General features: G+C 45.7%; 1 protein-coding gene across 2 annotated transcripts in view; it reads right to left on the bottom strand.

Moving 5' to 3' along the window:
* Window positions 1-346: 346 nt before the first annotated feature.
* ANKS6 (ankyrin repeat and sterile alpha motif domain containing 6) overlaps window positions 347-23,397 on the bottom strand; it is a 39,739-nt gene continuing 16,688 nt past the window's right edge. For both annotated transcript variants that reach the window (XM_014543220.1, XM_005870650.2), the window contains exons 8-15: window positions 22,616-22,665; window positions 19,368-19,571; window positions 18,123-18,276; window positions 16,036-16,205; window positions 12,180-12,363; window positions 7,749-7,816; window positions 5,238-5,354; window positions 347-1,215 (exon numbers count right to left, since the gene is read on the bottom strand). In XM_014543220.1, the coding sequence (XP_014398706.1) occupies window positions 1,111-1,215; window positions 5,238-5,354; window positions 7,749-7,816; window positions 12,180-12,363; window positions 16,036-16,205; window positions 18,123-18,276; window positions 19,368-19,571; window positions 22,616-22,665 (1,052 nt within the window). In that variant the 3' untranslated portion in view covers window positions 347-1,110. The remainder of the gene's footprint in view (window positions 1,216-5,237; window positions 5,355-7,748; window positions 7,817-12,179; window positions 12,364-16,035; window positions 16,206-18,122; window positions 18,277-19,367; window positions 19,572-22,615; window positions 22,666-23,397) is intronic.

The following is a 23,397-nucleotide window of genomic DNA, read 5'->3' on the forward strand; positions in this document are numbered from 1 at the left end:
TACGATTCATAACAGTAGCAAAATTACAGTTATGAAGTAGCAACAAAAATAATTTTATGGTTGGGGGTCACCACAACATGAGGAACTGTATTAAAGGGTCGCGGCATTAGGAAGGTTGAGAACCACTGTATTAAGGTATTCTGCTCTCACTTGGAAGTGCAGAAAGTCCTACAGTGACCTGGGGTGAGTGGTGTGGAGTATCAGAGCATAATCTTGCCTGATCACAGATGAGGAAACTGAAGGCCAGAAAGCTAAGGGATCTCGCAAGTTCACACAATGAGCCTCCTCCGTTTTCCAACATAAAAGGCTGCCTTTGCAATAAAGAAAAGCGCATTCAACACACACATCCTGTTGCATGCTGTATGCAGTAGGTGCAGTGAAGTACTAAAGCAGAGTTATGTACAAAGCAGTAAGGGACCCCAGTGACTGGAGGGGTTAGAAAAGGCTTCATTTGATAGATGACTCTAACTGTGGGGAACAAGTTAGAAGTTTTAAGGGAAGATGTAGCAGAAAAGGCTAATCTGCCAAAACATGTGCTTCCCCAGGACAGAGTTGTTGCTGTGAAGCCACTACCTGAACAAGACTACATTTCCCAGTGTCCTCTGCATCCAGGTATGGCCATGTGACTACTGGTGACCACTGGTGAATGGGAATAGGAGGAGCCAATGGAATGTGAGCAGTTAAGAGCAAGACAGTAAGAAATGGCTAGGGCTAGGCCTTCACCTTCACCATCCCTTTCCCCTTCTGCCAGCCGGAAAAGACTCTGAGGCCCCTGGGAAGGCACAGCCACAGATGAAAGAAGCTGGGCCCCCGAATCACTGTATGAAACCACCTGCCAAGCTGAAGCAGCCATACTAGCCTTTAAGTGAGACTAAGTCTCTAATGTGTTGGAGTTTGTTACAGCAACAAGCTTCATCAACTACCACAGCAGGGAAGGGGAAGATGGGTGTTCCAGGCAGAGGGAACAACATGACTAAGGCACAGTGGTGTGACGAGGCACGGAGTGTTTCATCAGGGAACGGGGAAGAGTTGAGGGTGGCTGGCGCACTGGCTGCGTGGAGGCAGTATTGAGATTCAGAGAGCTCACGCTGGTGACCACAGGAAGGAGGATCATGTACAGGGATTGTTTCCAGGCGCCCTGGTGTTGCTGGCACTGCTCTCAAAGGAAGAATGGAAGTTGTGAATGGTTTCCTGTAAAATCTGTCTCTCGCGTCCCTGTGGAGGAAATTGAAAACAGACACAGAAAGTCTTGTTAAATCTTTTAACCATTAATTCAATTGACACAGTGTTGTTACTGTTCAACTCATACTTGAAGAACCTATGGGTATCTTGGAGAAATAATTGACAGAGTACCAAGTTTAATAAGACACTCTGAGTCAGACTCTCCCCCAGCACCCACCATCACAGCATGCCAGAGACTGGAGAGGCCCTGAGACACAGGAGTCCAATCCCCCGGACGAGCATGGACAGCAGAGCCCTGGAAGCAGGATTGACTTGCCCGGGTCACACAGCATGGAAGGGAGATCTCCTCCCCTGCTTTGCTTTGTGTGATCTTCCAGCCCTTGGATTTCCAGGGGATTCAGTGGGAGCCAGACTTCTTTCTGCTACAGTGTGAGAGTTTGAACAGCCTTACTCCTCCTTGCCCAAAAGATGTCAGATTCCTATTCACAGTGATTCACCCCATCCCTGCAAGATCTCCCCTTCCTGCCCCCTTACACACACAGTTTGAGATAGAAAAGGAGGGGATGTAAATGTTTCTTTAAGCGTAGAGAACATCTTCACTGAATTCCTGTCCAAGAGGCAGCAATACACAGAGGTTAAGACAAGAGACTGGAATCAAACAGCCTGGGTTCAAATCCTATCTCTCCATTTACTAGCTTTGTGGCCTTGAGCAAAGTACTTTGTCTCTCTGGGCCTTGGTTTCCGCATTTATAAAACAGGGATAATAATAATAGTACCTTAAATGGTTGCTGCTGACATTGGACCCTGTGTAAGCAGCAGAAGCCTACAGTTCCTGTCCTCAAAAGGAAGCAGCGTGGCTTAAACATATATTTTTAAAACTAAAAAAATAAAAATTTAGAAAACAAGAAAAATAAACAAATGTGGTTAAAATGTAAAGCAAATTAAAAATGAGTAATTTCTGGCAGATTATTCTCTGCTAAGAATAAAAAGAATAAAAGTCCATTAAATGAGTCCAGACACCAAACTCTCTCATTTCATGAACTCCCCACATCCAGAGGGGTCCCTCTCCAGACTCCTGGGTGGAAATCTCTAGTGCTGACGTGGCACCCCCGACACCTGAGAGGGCAGTGGGATTCTCCCTTCAGTTAGTTCTTCCAGTTCATTTTAAACAAGCTGGGAACATGCCATCAGGATTCCATCAACACAAACCTGAAGGCTGCAGGGCAAAGGACAGAGAAGCAGGTGTGGGGGTGGAGGATCCTGAGTCCTTACTCTACGCTCACTAGTGGGGGCATCCTAGGCATGATGCACCTCTTCCCCCCACTGCTGAGTGTCCATGCCTATAAAATGGGATAATGTCGCATGCTGGGGCTGAGATGAGGCTCAACCTGAGATAATGAATGAGGTGACACTATGCAAACTGCAGAAGACAAAAAAATAAACAGGAGGGGTGACAGCGATGCCATTATTAAACACCACCTCAGCCTTAATTGCCTGAGAAACGAGGTCAGGGCGAGACAGGGTTCCAGCATTCTCTGCCTCCTAACCTTAGGAGGGAACTGTGAATGATGAAAACCATAATCATTCCTGCATCCACAACTGATTAAAGATGATGATGATAATTGCCCTTTAAAAACCCCTGAATTTCAAAGGACCTGCCTGATAATTCTCAAAAGAAAAAAAAAATCAAATAGCCATTAAAAGTAGAAAAAGTGTTTTGTCTATCTAATAGTTAAAGAAATGCAAATTAAAACAAGGCACATCTTTTGGCCTATCAAATTAATAAAAATTAAACAACATACCAAACTCTCATACCCACAGCTGGTGGGGATGTTCACTGGCTCTTTCTGGAAAGTAATTCAAGAGAAGATAACGTATACCTTGAATTAGACTCTCTGACTCTGTAATTCCACTTTTAAACATCTATTCTGAGCAGATAATTAGAATGCCGTATACACAAAGTTGCCCCCTGCAGCACTAGAGAAAGTTTGGATATCTACATCCAACAAGTAGGAATTTAAAAATAATAATTTTAGTACATCCATGAAAATTTATCATATTAAAAAGAGTTCTTAATGGCATGGGTAACTGCATATTTTAATGTTAAATGAAGAAAGTAGGATATAAAAAAAAAATACGTATCTCAGCCACATAAAGACAAACATTTGGCACAGAACACTGCAGAGTAATCTTCTCAAATGTGAACAGTCTTGGCCTCTGGGTGGATGGACTATGATTTCTTTAAAAATTCACCTTTTTCGCCAGAACCGGTTTGGCTCAGTGGATAGAGCGTCGGCCTGCGGACTGAAGGGTCCCGGGTTCGATTCCGGTCAAGGGCATGTACCTGAGTTGCGGGCACATCCCCAGTGGGAGATGTGCAGGAGGCGGCTGATCGATGTTTCTCTCTCATCGATGTTTCTAACTCTCTATCTCTCTCCCTTCCTCTCTGTAAAAAAATCAATAAAATATATTTGGAAAAAAAAATTCACCTTTTTGGTTACTGTGCAAATTTAGTAAAATGAATATGTACTGCTTTGATAATCACAAAAAGTGGGAATGAAAAAAAAAAAAGCAATCAATGGCTTAAGACCAATCAAAAGTGAAACTCAGGTCATCATTTCTGAGTAACCTTTTCCAACATATAAACTACTTGAAACTAACTAATAAGCCAACTCACATACATACAGCAGCTTGAATATTAGAGTGGGTTCGCACAGAAGTTACATGGCTTACAAGTGCTTTGGTGATTTTTTTTTTATGGCTGAGCCAGATTTTTAAGTAATATTCTTCTTCTTTTTCAAATTTAGGCTAAAACGTTCTACATCTCGAATTTTTCCTGTCCTTCCTTGAATGGCCTACACATGGCTTTCCCCACTTCCATCCTCTCCTTGTCTCACATATGTGAAGGCAAGAGGAGGAAGGTCCGAAAACTCCTGAGCCACAGGGTGACTAAACCAATTAACTGAGGAAGCGTATGCAAAGCGGCTTATGAAGGACAAAGTGCTTCCTGAATATTTATTTGCTATTGGTGCTACAAGTCTGGTCAATACTCTGTGCATACCTGGCAATACAGAGAAAGAACCATAAAACCGATCACGCTCTCTGACATAACCTCATATCGTAGAACAGAGCCTGAGGAACTAAACCACAGAAGAACAAGGAAAGAGGCAGAGATGTCCACTACAGTAGTTTTTGTAACAGCAAAATCCCAGACGCGGCACTATAGTGAAACAAATGGGGAGCCGTTAGGCAAAGTGTGAAAAAGCAACAGATAAGCAAGTATTGTACATTGTTGTTGGAATGAGAGACAGAAAAACCCAGGCCACATTAGGGAAAAAAGCAGAAGGCAAAGGCATGTCAATAGCCGGATGCTAATGAAACATGACTGCCTGACTAATATCTGCAAAGTGGGTGTGATTTGCTTTTCGTGTTTTGTTTGTTTGTTTGTGTTTTGCACATGTGTGCCTTTGGGTGAGAGGGAGGCATTGCTAATCTTTAGCTTTAAAGGTGAAATTTAACATTAGACAAAAATGCAGGACGCTAACAATACCAACAGTGATTGATGGGTGTGCCAGGGGCTGTAAGCATTTTAGTCCTGGCATCAATGCCATCATTCCTGCCTTACAGACGAGGAAAGCCTGGCTCAGAGAGGTACCTGACTTGCCCCGGGTAGCACAGGGAGTGAGTGCAGGTGTTGTGACTCAAACACAGGTCGGCCTGACAGCAGGGCATGTCTTAATCACGGTCTCTGCTTCCAGTGTGCTCTCGAGGGCATTTCCCAGCCCTATAGGCTGAAATTTCTGGAGGGACTATTTTAGCTGAATCTCGGGAGAAACGACCTTATGGGAAGAGAGATCTGGAAAAGGAACGGGTCACACTCGGAGGCAGTGAGCACCCGGTCATGAGACGCATGCAAGCGGGGCCAGCCTCTGTCAAATATGCCGGAGATAAAATTAGACCCCGAAGGTCCTTGGAAACACGGAGGGCCTAGAATCCTAGTAAAGCTCTGAGCTGTTCAAAACAGGAAGAAAAATAAAGAAGATTGAGAACAATACCTTGCCTGCATTCAGTTCAGAAATTGCTGCCAGAATCTGCTGCCTGGATCCATCTGTTTTAATACCCAGCTCCTTCAAGTCGCCGTCAGTGAGGGTGAGGAACGCTTCCATATCCACCTGGGGAGAAAGTAGGGGGTTCGCTACCATCCGCCTGGTGCAACACCTCTGTTCCCAACCACAATAGAAATATCATGATTATGAGCTATTAGTGCTTATTAGTAGTGAATCAATTATGACTTACTATTTCCAATTCCTGACTTTATGCGGAAAGTTTAGTTGAAAGTATCAGTAAGAACTAACTCTCCTGAACTCTAGCCCTGGGATTTTCAGGATAGGTGAACTCTGGAAAATCCTGAAGATGAAACAAGTAAGAAAAGCGTCTGAAGCAGTCATCTGGGTGGCTAGAGTGGTAAATGTCCAAGTCCTGCGGTTAGAAAGTAAATTGCAGTTTTGCGGGACTTTTAACAATATTGGCTACTGCACAGAAATTAAGGGTAAATGGAAGTACTCACCATGTTTCCCCCCAGAGGACAAGAGAGACGCAGACTGTGGAAAGATAGAGAAAATAAACAAGCAGAAGCAATAAGGAAAGAAGAGCACAGAGAACGGAGGTGGAGAAGGGCTCAGAGTAAGGGCATCCCAAAGCCGTACAACCCTTGGTTTCTACGGGAGAAATCCTAACCTTTCTGTCATCCCTTCCTGAGCCTCAGCTCCAGGAGAAACACCTTCCACCCCATCTTTCCTTCTCTCTTTTAACAGTCACTTTATTTTCCCAGGTTACAGTCCATTTAAAAAAAAAATCTTGACCCAGGTTTGAGTTGGTGGGAAAAGGTCTACTCCCTTATCCAATCCCAAGCTCTCTCTGAGATGCAGGCATCTCCCATCTCTCTGATGATTAGCTCCTCTGGGACTTTACAGCTCAGGCACGAAAGAGTGCCATGGCTTTGACTGAAACCACCTGCGCCTGGCCCAGCAGGACGCTCACTCCCCTCTGCCCCCCATCCCAGACGTGTGGCAGAGATGCCACATCCAGTCCCCTGTGGCCAGGCAGGGAATATATAAAACAAGAGTCGGCAGCCATTAGCAAACAGGAAAGACTTTCTTGTTGACCATAAAAATCCCTGCTCAAATGGAAAACTCCAGGGAGGCAGGAAGGACAGACTGGATAGGGCAGAAAAGCAAACCGAGAAAGAAAGCCACAGCATCCCAGTCTGTTTCTTGAAAGAAAATACAAACTCCTTAATTGCATCTTGAGCTTGTTGGGGACAAGGACTGATTCTCCTGATTGCTACTATATTTGTGACAGTTTCATGTACTAAGCTGAACACCAGAATATTCTAAACCAGTGATTACACCCTGGTGGCTTGTAGGCCGCAGAGGAATTTTATTTGGCCAAAGGAGGAAATATTTTAATGGCTTGTTGAGATATAATTCATCTACCATACCGTTCTCCCATTTAAAGTGTACAATTCAAAGATTTTTAGTACAGAGTTGTGTAACCTTCACCACACTCAATTTTAGAACATGTTCATGCCCATTAGAAATCACTCCCCAATCTCTCCTCCCTGCATGCCCTGGCAACCACTCATCTCTCTGTCTCTACAGATTTGCCTATTCTGGAAATTTCATATAAATGGAGTCATACAACATGTGGCCATTTGTGTCTGGCTTTTTTCACTTATCAATGTGTCATGCTTTCAAGGTCATCCCTGCTGTAGCATGTGTCAGTGCTTCATTCCTTTTTTATGACCCGTGGCCATTTGTGTCTGGCTTCTTTCACTTATCAATGTGTCATGCTTTCAAAGTTCATCCCTATTGTAGCATGTGTCAGTGCTTCATTCCTTTTTTATGACCAAGTTACAGTCCATTGTACAGAGTTAACTCATTTTATTTATCCATTCATCAAGCAATGGGCATCTGGGTTGTTTCCACCTTTTGGCTGCTATGATAATGCTGCTATGGACATTTGTGTGCAAGTTTTTGTTTGGACATGTGTTTTCATTTCTCTTGGGTGTATACTTAGGAGTGGGATTGTGGGGTCAGACAGTAACTCTATGTTTAACATTTTGAGAAACTACCAAACTACAGGACAGTAATATTTTAAATATGTGGCTGTGAGTGCTTTGAAGCAAATAGGAACTCTCTTAGATGAACACAGGCTCTATATCCAGACACTTAGCACAGAATCATTAGGATTTGCCTCTGATCCGCTTTAAACCTAAAGGCCTGTCAGTCAATCCCATTTGACAAGTGTGTAGACAGACTCAAACGTGATGAGAGAGAGAGAGAGCAGTGCTCAAAATTACAAAAGTTTATTACAACAAAACAAGCCATAAGGTCCCCAGGATTTCACTGTGATGAACTGAACTAAATGTGCTGAACACGAATTCTATTTCCTCAGCTGTCTCAGTGAAAAAGATCAATCCAGGCTGGCAAAATGAAAACCCACATATTTAGACAAACTTTTTTAACAGCAGGATTTAAATTGACATTCAAAAAAAACATCCTTACCTCTTGCTCCTCAAAAATGGGCTGGTATTTCTCCAGTGACAATTTCTTAAGGATTCCAGTCAGTTCATCTTCAAGAGGGAAAGATGTGAAAAAACACCATTTTAGAATTTGATAAATATATCAAAAGAGTGAACTTCAAACTTTCATTGACTCTCCAATGGCTGCAACCATCAAGTTCTTGGCATTCTAGCTGCTGGGACTAAAACTCCGCCTTCTGTCCAAGAACAGTTTTTAGTTATGACTTCTTGACTGCTGGTCTCTGCACCTGCAGTAAACGCTAATGCCAGCAAGTCCCCAGCTAGTCAGAGAAAGAACTTAAGAGAAGAGGCAGGTGCGGTTGAGACCAGTGCGGGTTTGGCCCAGGTGTGCAGAGGCTGTGGACTTCCAGAAAGAAGGTCACATCGCAGTGGAGCAGCAGAGCCAGAGGGCAGAGACCAGAGGAAACAGCGTATTTTGGGTATCGAGATATCAGAGTAGGGAGAGTAGAGAAAGGAAACAAGACCAGCATTTGGGGGCTTGAAGAAATATTTATTCACACATTCAGTAAGTATTTACCAGACAAGGCATTGAGGACTCAACAGGGACCAAATAGACAACAAGCAGGCTGACAGAGGAGGAGCAGAACAGCATGTGGGAGGCCAACAGGGGATGGAGGCTGCTGTTTTATAGAGGGTGGTCAGGAAAGGCTTATTTTATAAGGTATCCTTTGAGCACTAAATGGAGATATGCAGATGTCAAGGGAAGAACATCAGGCAGGGGGAACAGTAAGTGCAAGGGTCCTGAGGCAGTGGGTGCAGTTCACAGAAGAGTGAACTGAAGGTTAGAAGGCCTGAGTTCCTTCTTTTATTCACTCATTCAACAGTGGCTACCAATGTGTCTACTATGTGCTGGGAATGCCAGCATGGAAAGGTTCCTGCGATGAAGGAGCTCAGGGTGGCTGGGAAGATATAATGAAGAGGTGACAACTGATGCACATTGCTCAGCATCAGGCACCTGGTACATGGATGACCCATTTGCTCTTTACAAAACCCCATGAGGTAGATCCTATTACTTTCCCACTTACAGATGAGAAAGTAAGGCCCAAAAAGGTTAGGTGCCATATCCTGGGTAGGTCATACAACTAGTCCACAGGGATTCAAACCCAAGCTCTAGCTACGAGGTCTGTACTATTCATCCAGCTCTGCCACTTCTCCCATTGGTGATGAGTGAAGGGCACAAACAAGGGGATCTGGGGACAGAGAGGACAGCTGACCCAGCCGAAGGAACTGGAGAATCTTTCACAGAAGAGCTGCTATTGCGCTAGGATGTATGTGATGAATTGAGTCCCAACCCAGACATAATCCATTGTAGTTTCATGACACCAAAACCTTTGCTCCTGCTGTTCCCTCCACATGCAGTCTCCCTCCACAGTGTGTGCTGGTAAATGGTTAACAACTGCCTCTCAGGGGAAATGTATTCATGTGTGTAGGTACATAAGTTTACTGCAGAGTTTACTGACAAAAAGAATGTGTAATGCACAATTTACACATGATAATAGGTTATACAATACTCTTTATTATAAATTCCACATAGCAAATGTCTTCATTGCATTTCAGGTGTCTCACTGAATTCTTGTACCTATAGCTAGAGAGCGTAGCATATTTCCAACATAAAGGCTGGTTAATTGTTCCTTTTATGTGATATGTAAGACAAAATGAAACAATGAAGACATATGTTAGAACTTCATGTGAGAAAACTTTGCTGAATTAGGTAACTGTTTTCAAATCATGGAAGAATATTTTCTCCATTTCTTGTGCTATTCACAGTATATCCGTACCAGACATGACACTTTTAAGTTTAACCTGCATAGTTAACATTGTCTCCCACTAGATCACGTCTAGGTGAGCTATAAAACAACAAACCAAGCCCTGACTGGTGTGTTTGTTGGTTTCCATGGTGTAAAATACACCCATCATAGCCGATTTCAACCTACCAATGTAATGTTCCTGAAAGTGGAACTGGGAAGAGATGCACAGGAGCAATGCATCATTAATACTCCCACCATTTGTAAATAACCGAGATGTAAATAACCTCAAGAGCATAGACATTACTAAAATGCACTAAAAAAAAACAGCAAAAAATTTTGTTTTAAATACCAATGCCTTTATACTTAATATAATTTATCTAATTATAAATTCATGTAATTTGTTTTTTGTTTTTCCTTTTTCATCTTCTTTTATATATATTTACACACACACACACACATATACAGTTGTTGTAATTTGACTTTTAATAGCTGTGTTTAATCACCAGCTCATACATTTCCTGTAAAGTTAACACTCAGCTCCGGCCCATCACTGCCTCATCACTTCTCAGCCCAAGTGGCCTGGCCGAATGCCCACTCCGGCAAAGCCTGCTACGACGCTCTGCACTTTGCTGCTCACATCTTGTGTTACAATCATTTCATGAGATTCTGTTGAATGCATCTGACTCCCCTGCCTGATTGTGAGTTATCCTACCACCCAGCACATATATGGTACCCAGTGCCTGCCTTAGAAGCCTTCATGAGATGAACGTGAGAGTGAGAAGGCAACTTCCAATACGAGTCCAGAGAGAGGGACTAGGATGGAAAGATGGGCAGGGCAAAGGCTTGCATGCAGCCCTTGATTGGGCCCACACATTTCCCACAAAAATATAATATCTGTGTCTCAATGGATTTCAGCATCTATTCTGCGATAGTCTAATGCCCACAGGACAAGGGTCTCACTACCTCAAAACCCACAAACCCCGGAAGGAAAAACTGAGCTTTCTAAGCAAGAGACATTAATCCAAAAAGAATTCGCTGTCAGGTCCTCCTCTTTTTTTATCCCAACTAGGGCTCTGCAAACCTTTTAAATAATTAATAAAAAGGGAAAACAGTGGGCATGGACAATGTATACACATGTCCACTGTCTCAACTCTGTTTTGGAAAAAGGTGAGGTACAAATACCTAACTGAATCATTAGGGGTTTCAACTCCTGGAAGCCTCTGAGGTGGGAGAATTCATGAGTGGGGAGCTTAAAGATTCCACCTAGAAAACACAGTTAGGGAGGAATGGGCTTGCTAGTGAAATCTGAAGCTTTTATACATGATCGCACTAGATATCACAAAACAATAAAGCAGCCCCCAAATACAGAGGATGCCACCGGCAGCATGCATTTATCAACTCAGGACAGACTAGGGCCTGTGCAGCTGATTCTGACGTATCACCGCCTGGGCAGAGCCTGCTCAGCACGACCGCCCAGCACTGCAGTGAGGGACCTGCAAATGCACTGGTGAGGCCCATGTGCACACTGAGATTTCCCACCCCTCTCCGATTTATACTCCTTGATTTGCACCTGCCTGAGCCCCCATCTCTCACGGAAGCTCTGCTCCCTCCTTCCCCATCCCCACTCCCAGGAGCCACCAGAGGGCAGTTTTAATAGATGACCTTCTTCTCATCTCCCTTTATCTTTCCTGGGGCCTCACTGCTGAGCCTCCGCTCCTGCCCTGCCATCCACTCCTTCTTTTCCCTCATCACCCCCACGGGGGAGGCTTCAATTCTTGCGTGCAGGGTCCAAAGTTCTGGTTGCAAAAGTCTACAGCTTTTGCTTGCCCAGCATCCATCCTCCTCCTCTTTCTGGAAATAGAACTTCAATTTTCCTGTGAGGAACCACTTCTCTCTCACTTCCAATCCATACCGTGTAGGCAGTGCAGACTCCAACCCTGGCTCCAAAGGCAGACACAAGACCTGGGCTGGGCCAGTCAGCACATTCACCCCAATGGACCCAGAGGTAGTCAAGGATGACACAGTTGTTATAAATATAGCCGCAGCAGGCCAATGACCTTTACGCTTGGGATTTTGTTGGATCTACTGAGAAGTCAGCACTCTTTCTGCTGGGGTTGCTAAGTTAGTAGGAAGAGGAAGTAAGCCTAAAGCTGCTTGGGGACATCCTTGTCACCACTCAGAGAGAGCCTACCTGAGATACGGAGAGAAATACTCCCAAAGCACCTGGATCCAGACATGCCTGAAGCACACCCTAGACACATCCGTTATAGGAAACCAACAAATGATGAGGTTTTGTTTTTTGTTTTTGCTTAAAGCAATTGAGTGGAGATTCCATCACTTGCAACCGAAAGAATTCTGACTTATACAAGGTTCAGGGAATGGTACCTAACTGCTGTTGGAGAAACATTTCTACTGGTGTGTATATAAACAAAGCTTACTACATTCAAAAACTATGAGGTAGCTTACCATACCTTAAGCACAGTGAAGACAAAAATGCAAGGCAGAATCAGGGAAGGGGAGGGGCCGGTGTTGTTTGCTTATTTGTAACAAATAAGCCTGACCTAGGATGACTAGAGCAATGAAAGGTACCTGCCAGGTCACCATGGTGAAGAAAAGGGTGGGGTTCAGGACCTCAGGGGACTCACCCTCATCGGTGATGGTGCCACTGCTAGAGCCCCCACTGCTCTTGGACTGCCGGTGGGACGAAGAGGAGGACACCGAGGACTCGGCCGCATGGCCTTTGGGCGAAGGGGAGGGTGTGAGGGTGGGGGAGGTACTTTTGGAGGTAGTGGAAGTTCCAGATGGAGGCCTTTTGCTCATCTCCAGTTTCTGCACAAAAGATTAAGACAAATACACAGCTATCGCCTGGACGGTGAAATGATTAAAACAGACATACAACAGAGAACATTCAACAGGATATCTAACCAGGGCTATGAAATCTATTTTAAAAAACTCATGAAAGCAAACACAGCATGATTAGAACAGTTACAGGAGAACCCTCCCCTGGAGCTGAGCGGTGGGATGGAAAAAGCGGCCCATGAAGTCAGGAAATTCAGGGACTAGTCCTGCCCCTGCAAGCATCAGGTCCTTGGCCAAGTCCCCTCCCTCTCAGTTAACCCAGCTCTACGATGAAAGTGTGGCTTATATACCCACGAAACCCCTTTCTGCTCTTGATGTCATCTAAACCAGTTGCTTCCAACCTTTCACCAAAGGACACATTGTCCCCCTCTGTTTGTGTGTGTGTACCATTTAGTTTTAAAAACACTTTTTTATTTGGAAATATTTTGATTTATAGAAGAATTACAAAAACAGAGAGTTCTGTGTATCCCCCAGCCAGCTTCCCCTGATATTAACATCTTACATAACCATAGTACAATTATCGAAATGAAGAAATTAACACTGGGACACACTGTTAGCTAAACTACAGACTTGACTCAGATTTCATTTCACCGCTTGTTCCACTAATGCCCTCATGCCCATCCAGGATCTGGTCCAGGTTCCCATGTTGCATAGACTTGTCACGTCTTAATCTCCTCCAATCTGTGACAGACAGCTCTTCGGTTTTGCCTTGTCTTTCATGACCATGACACTTTTGAAGAGTCCTGGTCAGGTATTTGTAGACTGTCCCTCAAATTGGGTTTCTCTTATGTTTTCTCATAATTAGATTTGCTTATGGGTTTTTGGGTCAATGACCACAGAGGTGATGTGTCATTCTTAACACATCATACCAGGAGGCACAAAGTCTCAATATCTTATTGCTGATGATGTTAACCTTCATCATTTAGTTAAGATGGTGTCTGTCGAGTTTTTCCATTGTGAAGTTACTATTTTTCCCTTCATAATAAAGAAATACTTGGGGGAAGATATTTTGAGCTAAGTATCTTGTTTTTCCCTAAAAGTCCTTAATTAGTATATGTCTATAAAACAGATCTACCCCAGCCAACAGCAAAGAAACATGATACTCTGAACCTGTGGGCAGCATTATTGGGCAAGGGGGCAGGTAAGTATAAGATTTAAGGTGCTCTGAGATATCTGAACTATTCTCTATGGCCTCATTATAGGAGATTGATTACATTAATGGCCCCATGTCCACTCCTCCCTGGATCCATACCTTTTGCTACATAACTCTCTCTGTTCTCCTGCACTGGTTGTGCTGATTTGCTTGAACAACTTGATTGTTTTTCAACTCATGGCTTCAGGAGAACATGTCCCAGCTTGTAGACACACATGGCCCAGTTGTCCTGGTTAACCCAGCCAATGGCCAGACAGGCAAGTGATCTGCCTCTTGAAGTCTAGCCTACACTGCTGACCTGCAGATTCACGAGCTACGGAAATGCTTTTTGTTTTAAACCACCCACCTTTAGGGTGGGAGCAGGAAACTAACATACCCAGTGGACCTTTGGGCGTTCAGAGGTCTGGGAAGTGTAGGAAAATGCTCTGAACACCCCAATCTGTACCTCCTAAGGCTCACTTCATGCTGATTCACAAACAAGCTAGAAGCCATGCCTTGTGAATATTCCACTATTACAGTAGAGCTTGTTTTAAGCAAAGTACAAAAACCAGATTCAGGAGGATCATATTTTGAATACTAATTTCTAATGCTTCCTAAGGGAGTCTTTGAAAAGCCCTTTATGTCTCCATTTTGCTGCTGGAGCCATTGACAGAAAGCCACTCCTGATGTCCTTTGATTTAGGGCAGTGGTTTCTGAGAGCTCTGAGCTGGGATGGCTTCAACACTCTGGGGGAAAAACAGATTCCCCAGACCCTGTCTTGAGAGTTTCATTCGGTTATGCTGGGTGGAGCCCAGAAACCTGAAGGTTGCAGCATATTATTATGTTAAGACTATCAGGTGATCATTAAACTGGATCGTTTCCCCAGTTTATTATTTCCCGAATGCATCTTTTGACACAATTTCCATTCATCAGAATATGCATGTATATAGATTGTAGATGATAGATGCATTCATGTGAGACAATAGTTAATATAATTTATAATTTATATGTCTATCTATTTCCAACACCAATTGAAGGAAGGAAATAATATCCAACACATCTAATAAGGTCATCAAAATAGAAACAGGAAATTTTAGGCAACAGAGGACAACTATATCAGAGCCCATACTAGCAAATTTACTTTAATGAGTAGTTCTGAGTTTCCTAGCAGCAAAGGCAAAAAGAATAATACAATAATTATATAATTCATACTATTTGTGGAAAGAAAGTATATTCAAGTATCAGTAGAGACATTTTTCCTAGAGCTAAATTCTAAAAGGAACTTAATTACATAGATCCTATTACCCAAGAAAATTTCAATATAATGGAAAATATGCTAATGCATAGGGAGAGAGAAACTTTTTCTGGAGCTATATTGTAAAAGGAGCCTAATTATGTAGGTCCAATTGCAAAAGGGACTTTGAATAACAAACAGTGTGTAACGAACAGTGGCTGGGCAGGAAATAAAGACTATTTCCCATTCATCCATTAAAACATCAATCTCTGGAGGCACTTCTGGACAAAGGTCCAAGGATGAGGCTCTCAGGCGATCAAACTTTAAGCTTAAGGTCTGAAAAATATGATAAAGAATGGGGTTGTGCCTGGCTTTGGGGTCCTCTCAGCGGAGGAAATGGGCTTCACTGCACCATTCCAGAGAAGCATTTGGGGTCTCTCGCCCATTGCAAACTCCACAGATGCAAACAATGCAGTGATGGCTCCTGGGCTGCATCGTTGGAGGAATGGTGTCAAAGCAGGCAGGTGAGGCCCTGGCTCTGTCCTGCTCACCAACCTTCCTTCAGCCCCTCCCCTCTGCATGCTCTGGCTTCTGGAGCGCTGCGAATGCTGTCCCCTCACCTTGAAACAGTCTCACACCTGCTCCTTCCATCTGGCTCCTCATCCTTCTGCTCCCCATATAGGTATCACTGACGCCCTGGAACTGGGAGGACATCCTCCCTTCTCCACAACAGCCCTTACCACACTGAGGTGGGACTGCTTGTGTCATAGTGACACCCTGACAGTAGTCACAGAACCCCAAATCACTGCTGGATCCTCACTGCTAGCAGTGCCAGGCACAGAGCAGAAGCTCCAAAGATGTGTACAATGAATGAATAAGGTGGTGCTAAAAATGTCAACACAGCTGACACACAGGGTCACCAGGGGCCAGGCCCCACCCTAGATGCTAAAGTGTGGAGCTGGGATTTGAACCCTGGCAGTCTGCTCCTGAACCCACACTCTGAACCCTTTTGCTCTAATCAATGATCATGTGCAACATAAAGCTGGATGAGGCACCTGCTGGGGCCCTGGAGATCAGGCGGGAAATGACCCTGTGTGCAAGGGACCCAGGGCACAGGGCGTGATCTCAGCAACTACCCACACAGTCCAGCCCTTCTCAGAAAACCCAGGAGCAGCTGCTGGAAGGGGCCTGTCTTGAGTCCTGTCACCCCGCATGTGGGCCATGTTAGGACAGAAGCTATGAGTGTAGCAGGAGGAGACAAAAGCAGAACAAGCACCTTGCCACCGGGACTGCCACCACCTGCAGGGGAGCCCAGTTGTTCAGAAGGGCTGGACCCAGGTGCTGGCCCAATGGGACTTGACCGATGGCTGGGCTTCTGCTCAGATAGTCCGGCTGCTTTTTTCCTCTGGGCAGCGATCTGGGACAGGACACTGTCTATGCTGCCACCTGAGGAAAGAGGAATGGGAATGACTGTCACGGGCCCAGCAGTCTGCAACATGGTGCAATGGACTCCCTATGCTGACCTGAAGGAGCCAGAACCATATCTCCCAGAATCCCTCTCATTGTGATTCTGGGTCAGGGCTGACCACGAGAGGACTCCACATGAGAACCAGAGGTGGCCAGGATGCAGTGGCCACTGTGTGATGAAAGCATCAGGAAAGAGGTGGTGAAGGATGCAGTGCTGGCAAAATCAACTTGCCCTCACTTTTCCCCGCACCATGGCCAGCTCAGCCAGCCGCCAGCAGGCACAGATGCCTGCCCACCCTGCCCTGAATTCCCACTGCAGCCCCTGTGCAGCGCCTTCCACCTGTCCAGCCTCACCAGGGCTCCTCCCTCCACCTCTGTCTCCCCCTTTCAGACCTTCACATCCCAGCTCCTCCCACAGTTGTGTCAATAACTTCCTCATTCCTCGCACCCGGGATGTCCTCTTCCCTGCTTGAACCCTGACTACCACGTTCCCTCTCCCAGCTCCCCCAAATCTACTGGCAACCTTGAGTTATTATGAAAGAAAAAAGGAAAGTGATAATACGCAGGGCTCGAGAAGATGCCAGAAGGAGGACAGTGATAATTAACATTTACAGGGCATTTACCGGGCACTGCGGTAAATATTTTACACGTATAAAAAGAGTCATTCTGAAAGGCAAAAATGTATCAAAGGCCTTGAGAACAGGCAAACTCATTGACCCCTGATTTGAGGGAACTTATTATGTTAAGCCAATCACTGAGTATTCGGATATGGAGGTAGGAAGACATTACTTAATGTGGTTATTATCTACAAGAGCAAAAATCTAGAACAGCCTCGGTGTTCAGGATGAGGGAACTGGCTGTATAAAAGTGTGATACCGCATATGAATGGACTGCTCTTTGGCTGTTAAAAAGATGCTGTAGATACAGGTGTACGGACATTAAAAGGTGTTCACAACCTGGTGATGTGTGCGAAGAGGGAAAAGGTTGCCGAGCCCTCTACACTCTGAAGCCAGCCTGCCTGGGTTCAGGTCCTGGCTCTGCCGCTTCGCAGCTGTGTGACCCTGGCCGAGTTATTTAGCTTTCCTGAGCCCCAGTTCCCTCATCTGTAAAATGGAGAACATATCCTTGCAGGCTGTTGGGGGACTGAATGAGATAATTCATTTCAAGGGTTTGATAGTATGCCTGGTACATACTCAGCGCTCTATAAATTATTCCACTTTCATAAATACAATATGCATAAAAGTACTTTGCAAAGACATATACCAAAATGTCAACGATAATGTCCAGTGGGGGGGATTATACCTTTTATTATTATTCTCATCATCATCATGACTATTACCTTTTGGTTTATCTGGTCTTTAAGCTTTTCTACAAGACACATGCATTCCTTGTAATGGCATGAAGCGGGGGTGTCCTTCCTGCAAAGCTGGCTTTGGTTAACCCTGCATGTCCTTGGAGAGGACAAGAAAGTATGCTGTAAGGTCAAAGTAACTGTGGAGCACTCGGGTTTGAGTCCCAATTATCACCGACTTGCTGCATGTCCCGGGCAAATCTCTTGCCCACTCTGAGCTTCAGTTTCCTCATCTGTTCTATGAAAAGACAGCTAAGGTTTTATCTTTAAGAATTTTAAACGCCATGAAACACCATACATGTCTCCTAATTTCTTGTAAAATTTCCCAAGAAAATAAAGTACTATAGACTTTATTTCCTCTGTCTCCACTCTAGCCCCCAAGAAAATGCAGGGAAGAAACTCAAAATTGTGAAGTCACTGAAAAAAATCCCTTGGCCACATCAAGAAGATGAGGTGTATGCAGTTGTTTCTGGAACTGTATGCAGAGTGGGCACAGCCCCAAGGGATCTTCCCACCTCCCCAAGGGGCCCTGCCCGGGTACCCACCTGAGCGGTTATGCAGCTCTCCGCCGTGCCTACTCATGCCCCCTACCCCACTGGAGCCACCTGAGGAATGAGGTGAGTGGTTGAAGTTTCCAGAATTGGCAGGAGAGGCTGGGCTTCTGGAGAGAGATGGAAATTTAACCGGCCTGACAGGAGTCTGCAAGTACAAGATAGGTGTCACGGTTAGGGGTACTGTTCCTTCCTCTGGACACCGGGAATCGCAGCGGGGAGGAGCCTGGAGTTCAGCTGGCCCTCCAGAGCCAATGCCTGCATCTGCCCTGCACATCCTTGCTGACCGGTGCTCAGCCTGCTAGGAGTCCCCTAAGGATGGGAGCTCACTTCTAGCTGCTGACAACCTGGCCATTAGCTCAGGCTGAGCCCCCGTAATATCAATTCCCACAGGTCACCCTGCTCTCAGGATGACTCAACTCCTCCCACTTTGTGGACCAAATGTAAACCCGTCCTGCCCATCTCCAGGACAGGTTCTTGATTTCTCTGTAGAAATTTGATATTACAATGGCCCAGGGAAGCAGCAGCAAGCACAGGGGTCAGCCCCATTTTATATCAGAGATGGAGGCCCTGACCTTCTCCAATCACTGAGCACAGAGCGGTAGGGCAGGTCCGAAATCCTCGTCTTTGGTTTGCAGCGGGGGAGACAGTCTACACATGGAGATAACCTCCCACCTCAAGAGGGATACCTCAGTGTGTTACAGAGACACTGAGGGCCACGGTGGTCCAGAGGATGGAAGTCACACTCCTTCTGGGTGCAAGAAAACACCAGTACCACACACAGTTGCCTCCTAGTGTTTGCTCTTGGTCATGGACCTAAACAACAATGTAGTGTAGAACTTGATTAAAAGCCAAGAATCTGATTTTTGGTCTCAGGCCTACCCCACCTGGGTGATCTTCAGCAAATTACGCCCCCTCTCTGGGTCCCAGGGTCCTCATCTACTGAAGGGAAGGTTGAATTAGCTCAGGTCTTCAAACTGTGTTCCTTGGAGCACCAGGGTTCCATAGAGAGGACAGAGAAGAGGGGCTCCTGCTTTCAATCCCTCCACTGACACTGTAATCTATTTACATATTAAGTCCCTTATAGAATTTCCTTAGGTAAATGGTGTCATTGACTTAAGAAAATAAACTAAAAACCTTTATTTAGATCAGTGGGTCTGATGACCTTCTGCCTACAACACGTCACTATTTTAGTGAGCGGTGAGTGACACATCAAAGCGTGTCAGCTGGGCGACTTACAGTGTCTGTGCTCCCGTTGCCCATGGAGTGGCCCCTGCTGGCTCTCTGGGGCAGCACAGTCTTCATGGGGTCTGCCTTCCCGTTGTGACATGTCCTGGACCGGTCCGAGCTCCACAGCTCAAAGCTGGAAGGGGGTAAGAAAGGGGGGATGACTGCCTTCAGCTTGTCACTCGGGAGTCTGGTGAAGGGGGCTCCATTTCGAAGCTGAAAAAGACAGGCAGTGCGTTAGACAAAGGCCCCGGAGGGCTCCCAGCTCTGAGAGAAAGACTCCAGGTTTCTTCTGCTTCTCAGAAGGGCACCATCTACCCCTCCACCCAAGCCAGAAACCCACATGGTGTCCTCAGCTCTCCTCCCAGCAACTGAGCAATACCCACGTCTGCTCTGCTCCAGTTCCTGGCTTCTGGAACCATCCCCAGCAGCGCGATTAGAACAGGAAGAGGATAGAGGGCCGAGGTGAAGCCACGTGATGTTGGGTGTGCCGTGGGGCAGGCAGGGGAGCTGGCAGAGCACAGGGGAGGCACTCCTTGCTGCAGGCAGAGAGGGCATCTGGGAGGAGGGGCACCTGAGCTGAGCCCGAAGGCCAGTGCAAGCTGGCCCAGTGAGGACAGGGAAAAGGACACTGCAGATGGAGGGAACAGAATGTGGAGAGGCCTGGGGAGAAGCAGGCCACGTGCAGAACTGCAAGGAGACGTGTGATCACAGCTGGGGTTTTAGGATGGAGGGGAGAGAGGAGGGGACTGGCAGGCATGGGCTAGCTCTCTGTGAGCCCAGCAAACACTCCCTTCCTCATCCCACCACACCCATCCTACTCTCCAGCCACACCTCCCACGGCTGGCATTTTTAACTGTAATTGAATTTAAAATTTTGAAAATGTGATCTGGGGTCAGCATAAAATCTACACAATGACTGGTGGACTGTCAAGGAAAAGCATTCACAGTCCACACTAACTTTAATTAAGAAAAGACTGAACTTCGTGCCAGATGGTTCTTTGCAGGGAAGGGCATCCCACAGCTAAACCTGCCTCCAAGCTGGGCATCTCTGCAAGGATGGCTGCAAATGCCCACTCAGCAGGGCTCCCCAGCCAGCTTCCATCTGCCAAGGGGCAGGTGGGCATACTGCTGCCCTCTACAAGGCATGAGGAGGTGGGACAGGAGAGGTCCAAGGCAGAAGGGCACCCTGGGTTCCCACCATGGCTGCACTGCGCTTTTCAGAATCTGTGAACAAATGCTGTTCCCTCTGGGCTGCAGCAATTCCATCCAGCAAACAGGGGGTTGCACTGGAAGATGACCTAGGACACTCTCAGCTACAAACCCACCACAGCGGGACATTTTCACTCCTTCAGCTGAGAGTCTAAATTGTTGCACAATTTCTGGAAAACAATGACATTCACACCCTTTGATCCCGGAATTCCATTTCTAGATATTTATCCCGAGGAAATCATCAGGCTAGTGGGGGAAACTGAGACATAGGATATTCACCAGCACTTTAAAAAAACACACACAAAAACTAGAAACCCCAGAGTCCAAAGGTCAGACTTCACTGTCACTCAGGCACATTCCCATGATGGAATGCTGCGTCATGCAGCTGTTAGACACGATGAGGACAGAGCGTGTTCAGTGACATAGAAAAAATAAAAAGCTGTTAACAAATCAAGCTCGGGACAATATGGGGATGATGATAACAGTGCCTACTCTGCACAGTTGTCGGAGAGGTTAAATGAGTGCATGTATGTAAAGTGATATAAACAGCAGCTGGTACAAGGGCTGTGTTAAGTATCTGCTAATATATATATTAGCAGATATATTAGCAGATATATATATATTAGCATATATATATATATATATATGTATATGGCATGATATCATATTCATAGGTGCTAAAAATGTTAGAAAAAATGCTCAAGTAATATATACCACAAAATGCCAATTATGATTGTATGTGTAATCATGGGTAATTTTATTTTTCTTCTTTATATTTCACAGCATCTTCCCAAATGTCAGTAACAGCCTTTCTGTCATCATACTGAAAGTTAGTATTGCTCTTTAATATTATCAAATGTCAGGTAGTACAAGCTCCCACTGTCAGTGTGCAGAGACACCAATTTATACTTATTGCATGGTGGACAGGAGCAGGCTGATTCAGGTCAAGACTCATCGCTGCTGGGCAGGTCCTGAGGCAGCTTAGGACTTCCAAGGCAGCTCCTTTGCTCCCGTCTCCTCTCCAACACTGCCCTCTTCTGGCCAGCCTCCAGATCAGGGTCTCAATTATATGGACTTCAGTCCCAAGAGTGGAGGAACATGAAGCCCAGAGAGGTGCAGTAGCACGTCTAAGGTCACACAGCAGATAACGAGCTCATTGTGAGCTAGGCACTATGCTAAGATCTTCCTGTGGATGATCTTATTTTAAAACCACAACCATGAGAGATAGCATCCCTAAGTCAGCGACTGCTAGCTAGTTGTTCCCCAGTATCCACCTTCCACATCCTCCTTAGTAGATGCCCCTGATATTTAGTTGGGCACACAAGCACCTGGAACAAAGACTTCATTTCCCAATCTCCTGTGCAGTGTGATGTGGCTGTGTGACTAAATCCTGGCCAATTTGAGGTAAAAAGAAGTGATATGTGAGTTTCCAGAAAAATTCTCCAAAGACACCTGATATGTGCCCATGGCCATCTCTTCTTTCCTGCTGGCTGGAATGCCCAGAGCCACCTTGACTAAGAAGCCATCCCTAGGAGACCAACAGGTAGAGGAACCAAGGTCCCTAACTCCACGGAACAACGTACCAGTCCTGAACTTCACTTACATGAGAGAAATAAGCTGCTATCTTATTTATGCCACTGTTACTTGGGGACTTTCTATTACTTACAGCTGAACTTAACCTTGATACATCCCTAGATGAGAAAACTGAGGCCTCGCTCAGGCTGGAACATCCTCTATGAGTCCTCTCTCCTGGGCTCTCCATACCAAGTGTCCAATGTCACCCATCTACTCCTACCCTTCAGTGCCCCGTCCTCAGGACTTCCATCTGCCCTCTAAGCGTCAGCACAGCCCTACCCACGGTTTCGGGCTGGCATCTGTTCCAACTCTGTACAGCCAGAGCTGTGCCCATTGTGACACATCGTGATGGCAATCCCAGCTGTGACCACCACAAGAACGACAAACGCCCACATCCCTCCTTGTCTCCTTGTAAATCAATCAACTAATGACTGGGAGAGACCCGAAATGCTTTTAGAAAAGCCCCGCACTCACCATGGTTGTCAATAACACATCTTCCTTTTCTCCTCTCGTGCTCCCGGGACCTGAGAGACAAATGGAAGTTTCCTGAAATGACCACCCCGCCCCCCAACGAGTTTGTGGCATGAGGATGAGTGAGTGACCAGCTTGGCCTTCATCCTGGTCAACCAACTCTCCTGGGAGATTAAATATTTAATAATAATTGGTATTCAATATCTGAATAAAAGGAAAGCATTAAAAATGTATCTCAGAGCATGTTTTCAGCTTTTCCATAAACCACTACCGTGCTGGGTCAGACAGCGGTGCACCCAGCTCAATAGTCTGTCTCAGACAGTGGTGCCAAAGGAGCTAGCCTAGATGTGGGGCGTTTGTTAGAAGAGGTCTGATCTGAACAGTTTCCCCAGCAGTGCGGGCATCTCCTTTAGCACCCTCGCAAAGTCATCCAGTCTGCTGAATACCTCCAGTGTGGGGGAGCTCATTACCCCTCCGCCCCCCGGTGACGCGTTCTATTTCAAAACACTGTCAGTGCCAGAGACACATCACATTTGATAGGTGGGAAAGCCACCTCTCAGTGACCTCAGGCCCTTCAGCAGGGTGTGTGGGACAGGAACCCAGGGCTCTTGCCACTAGCTCCCCTGATTCTACCATGCTGACAGCACTTGTGTCCCTGCCTAAGTCTCTTTGCCAGAGCAGCCACTCTGCTGCACCATCACATTCCAACATCATCTCCCCTTTGATATCAGCCTAGAAGGTAGGACACAGGGCAGAGGATTTGGGTCTAACCATTCTGGAAATTC

Source organism: Myotis brandtii, unplaced genomic scaffold, assembly GCF_000412655.1.
Source record: "Myotis brandtii unplaced genomic scaffold, ASM41265v1 scaffold320, whole genome shotgun sequence".
Classification (NCBI taxonomy): Eukaryota; Metazoa; Chordata; class Mammalia; order Chiroptera; family Vespertilionidae; genus Myotis; species Myotis brandtii.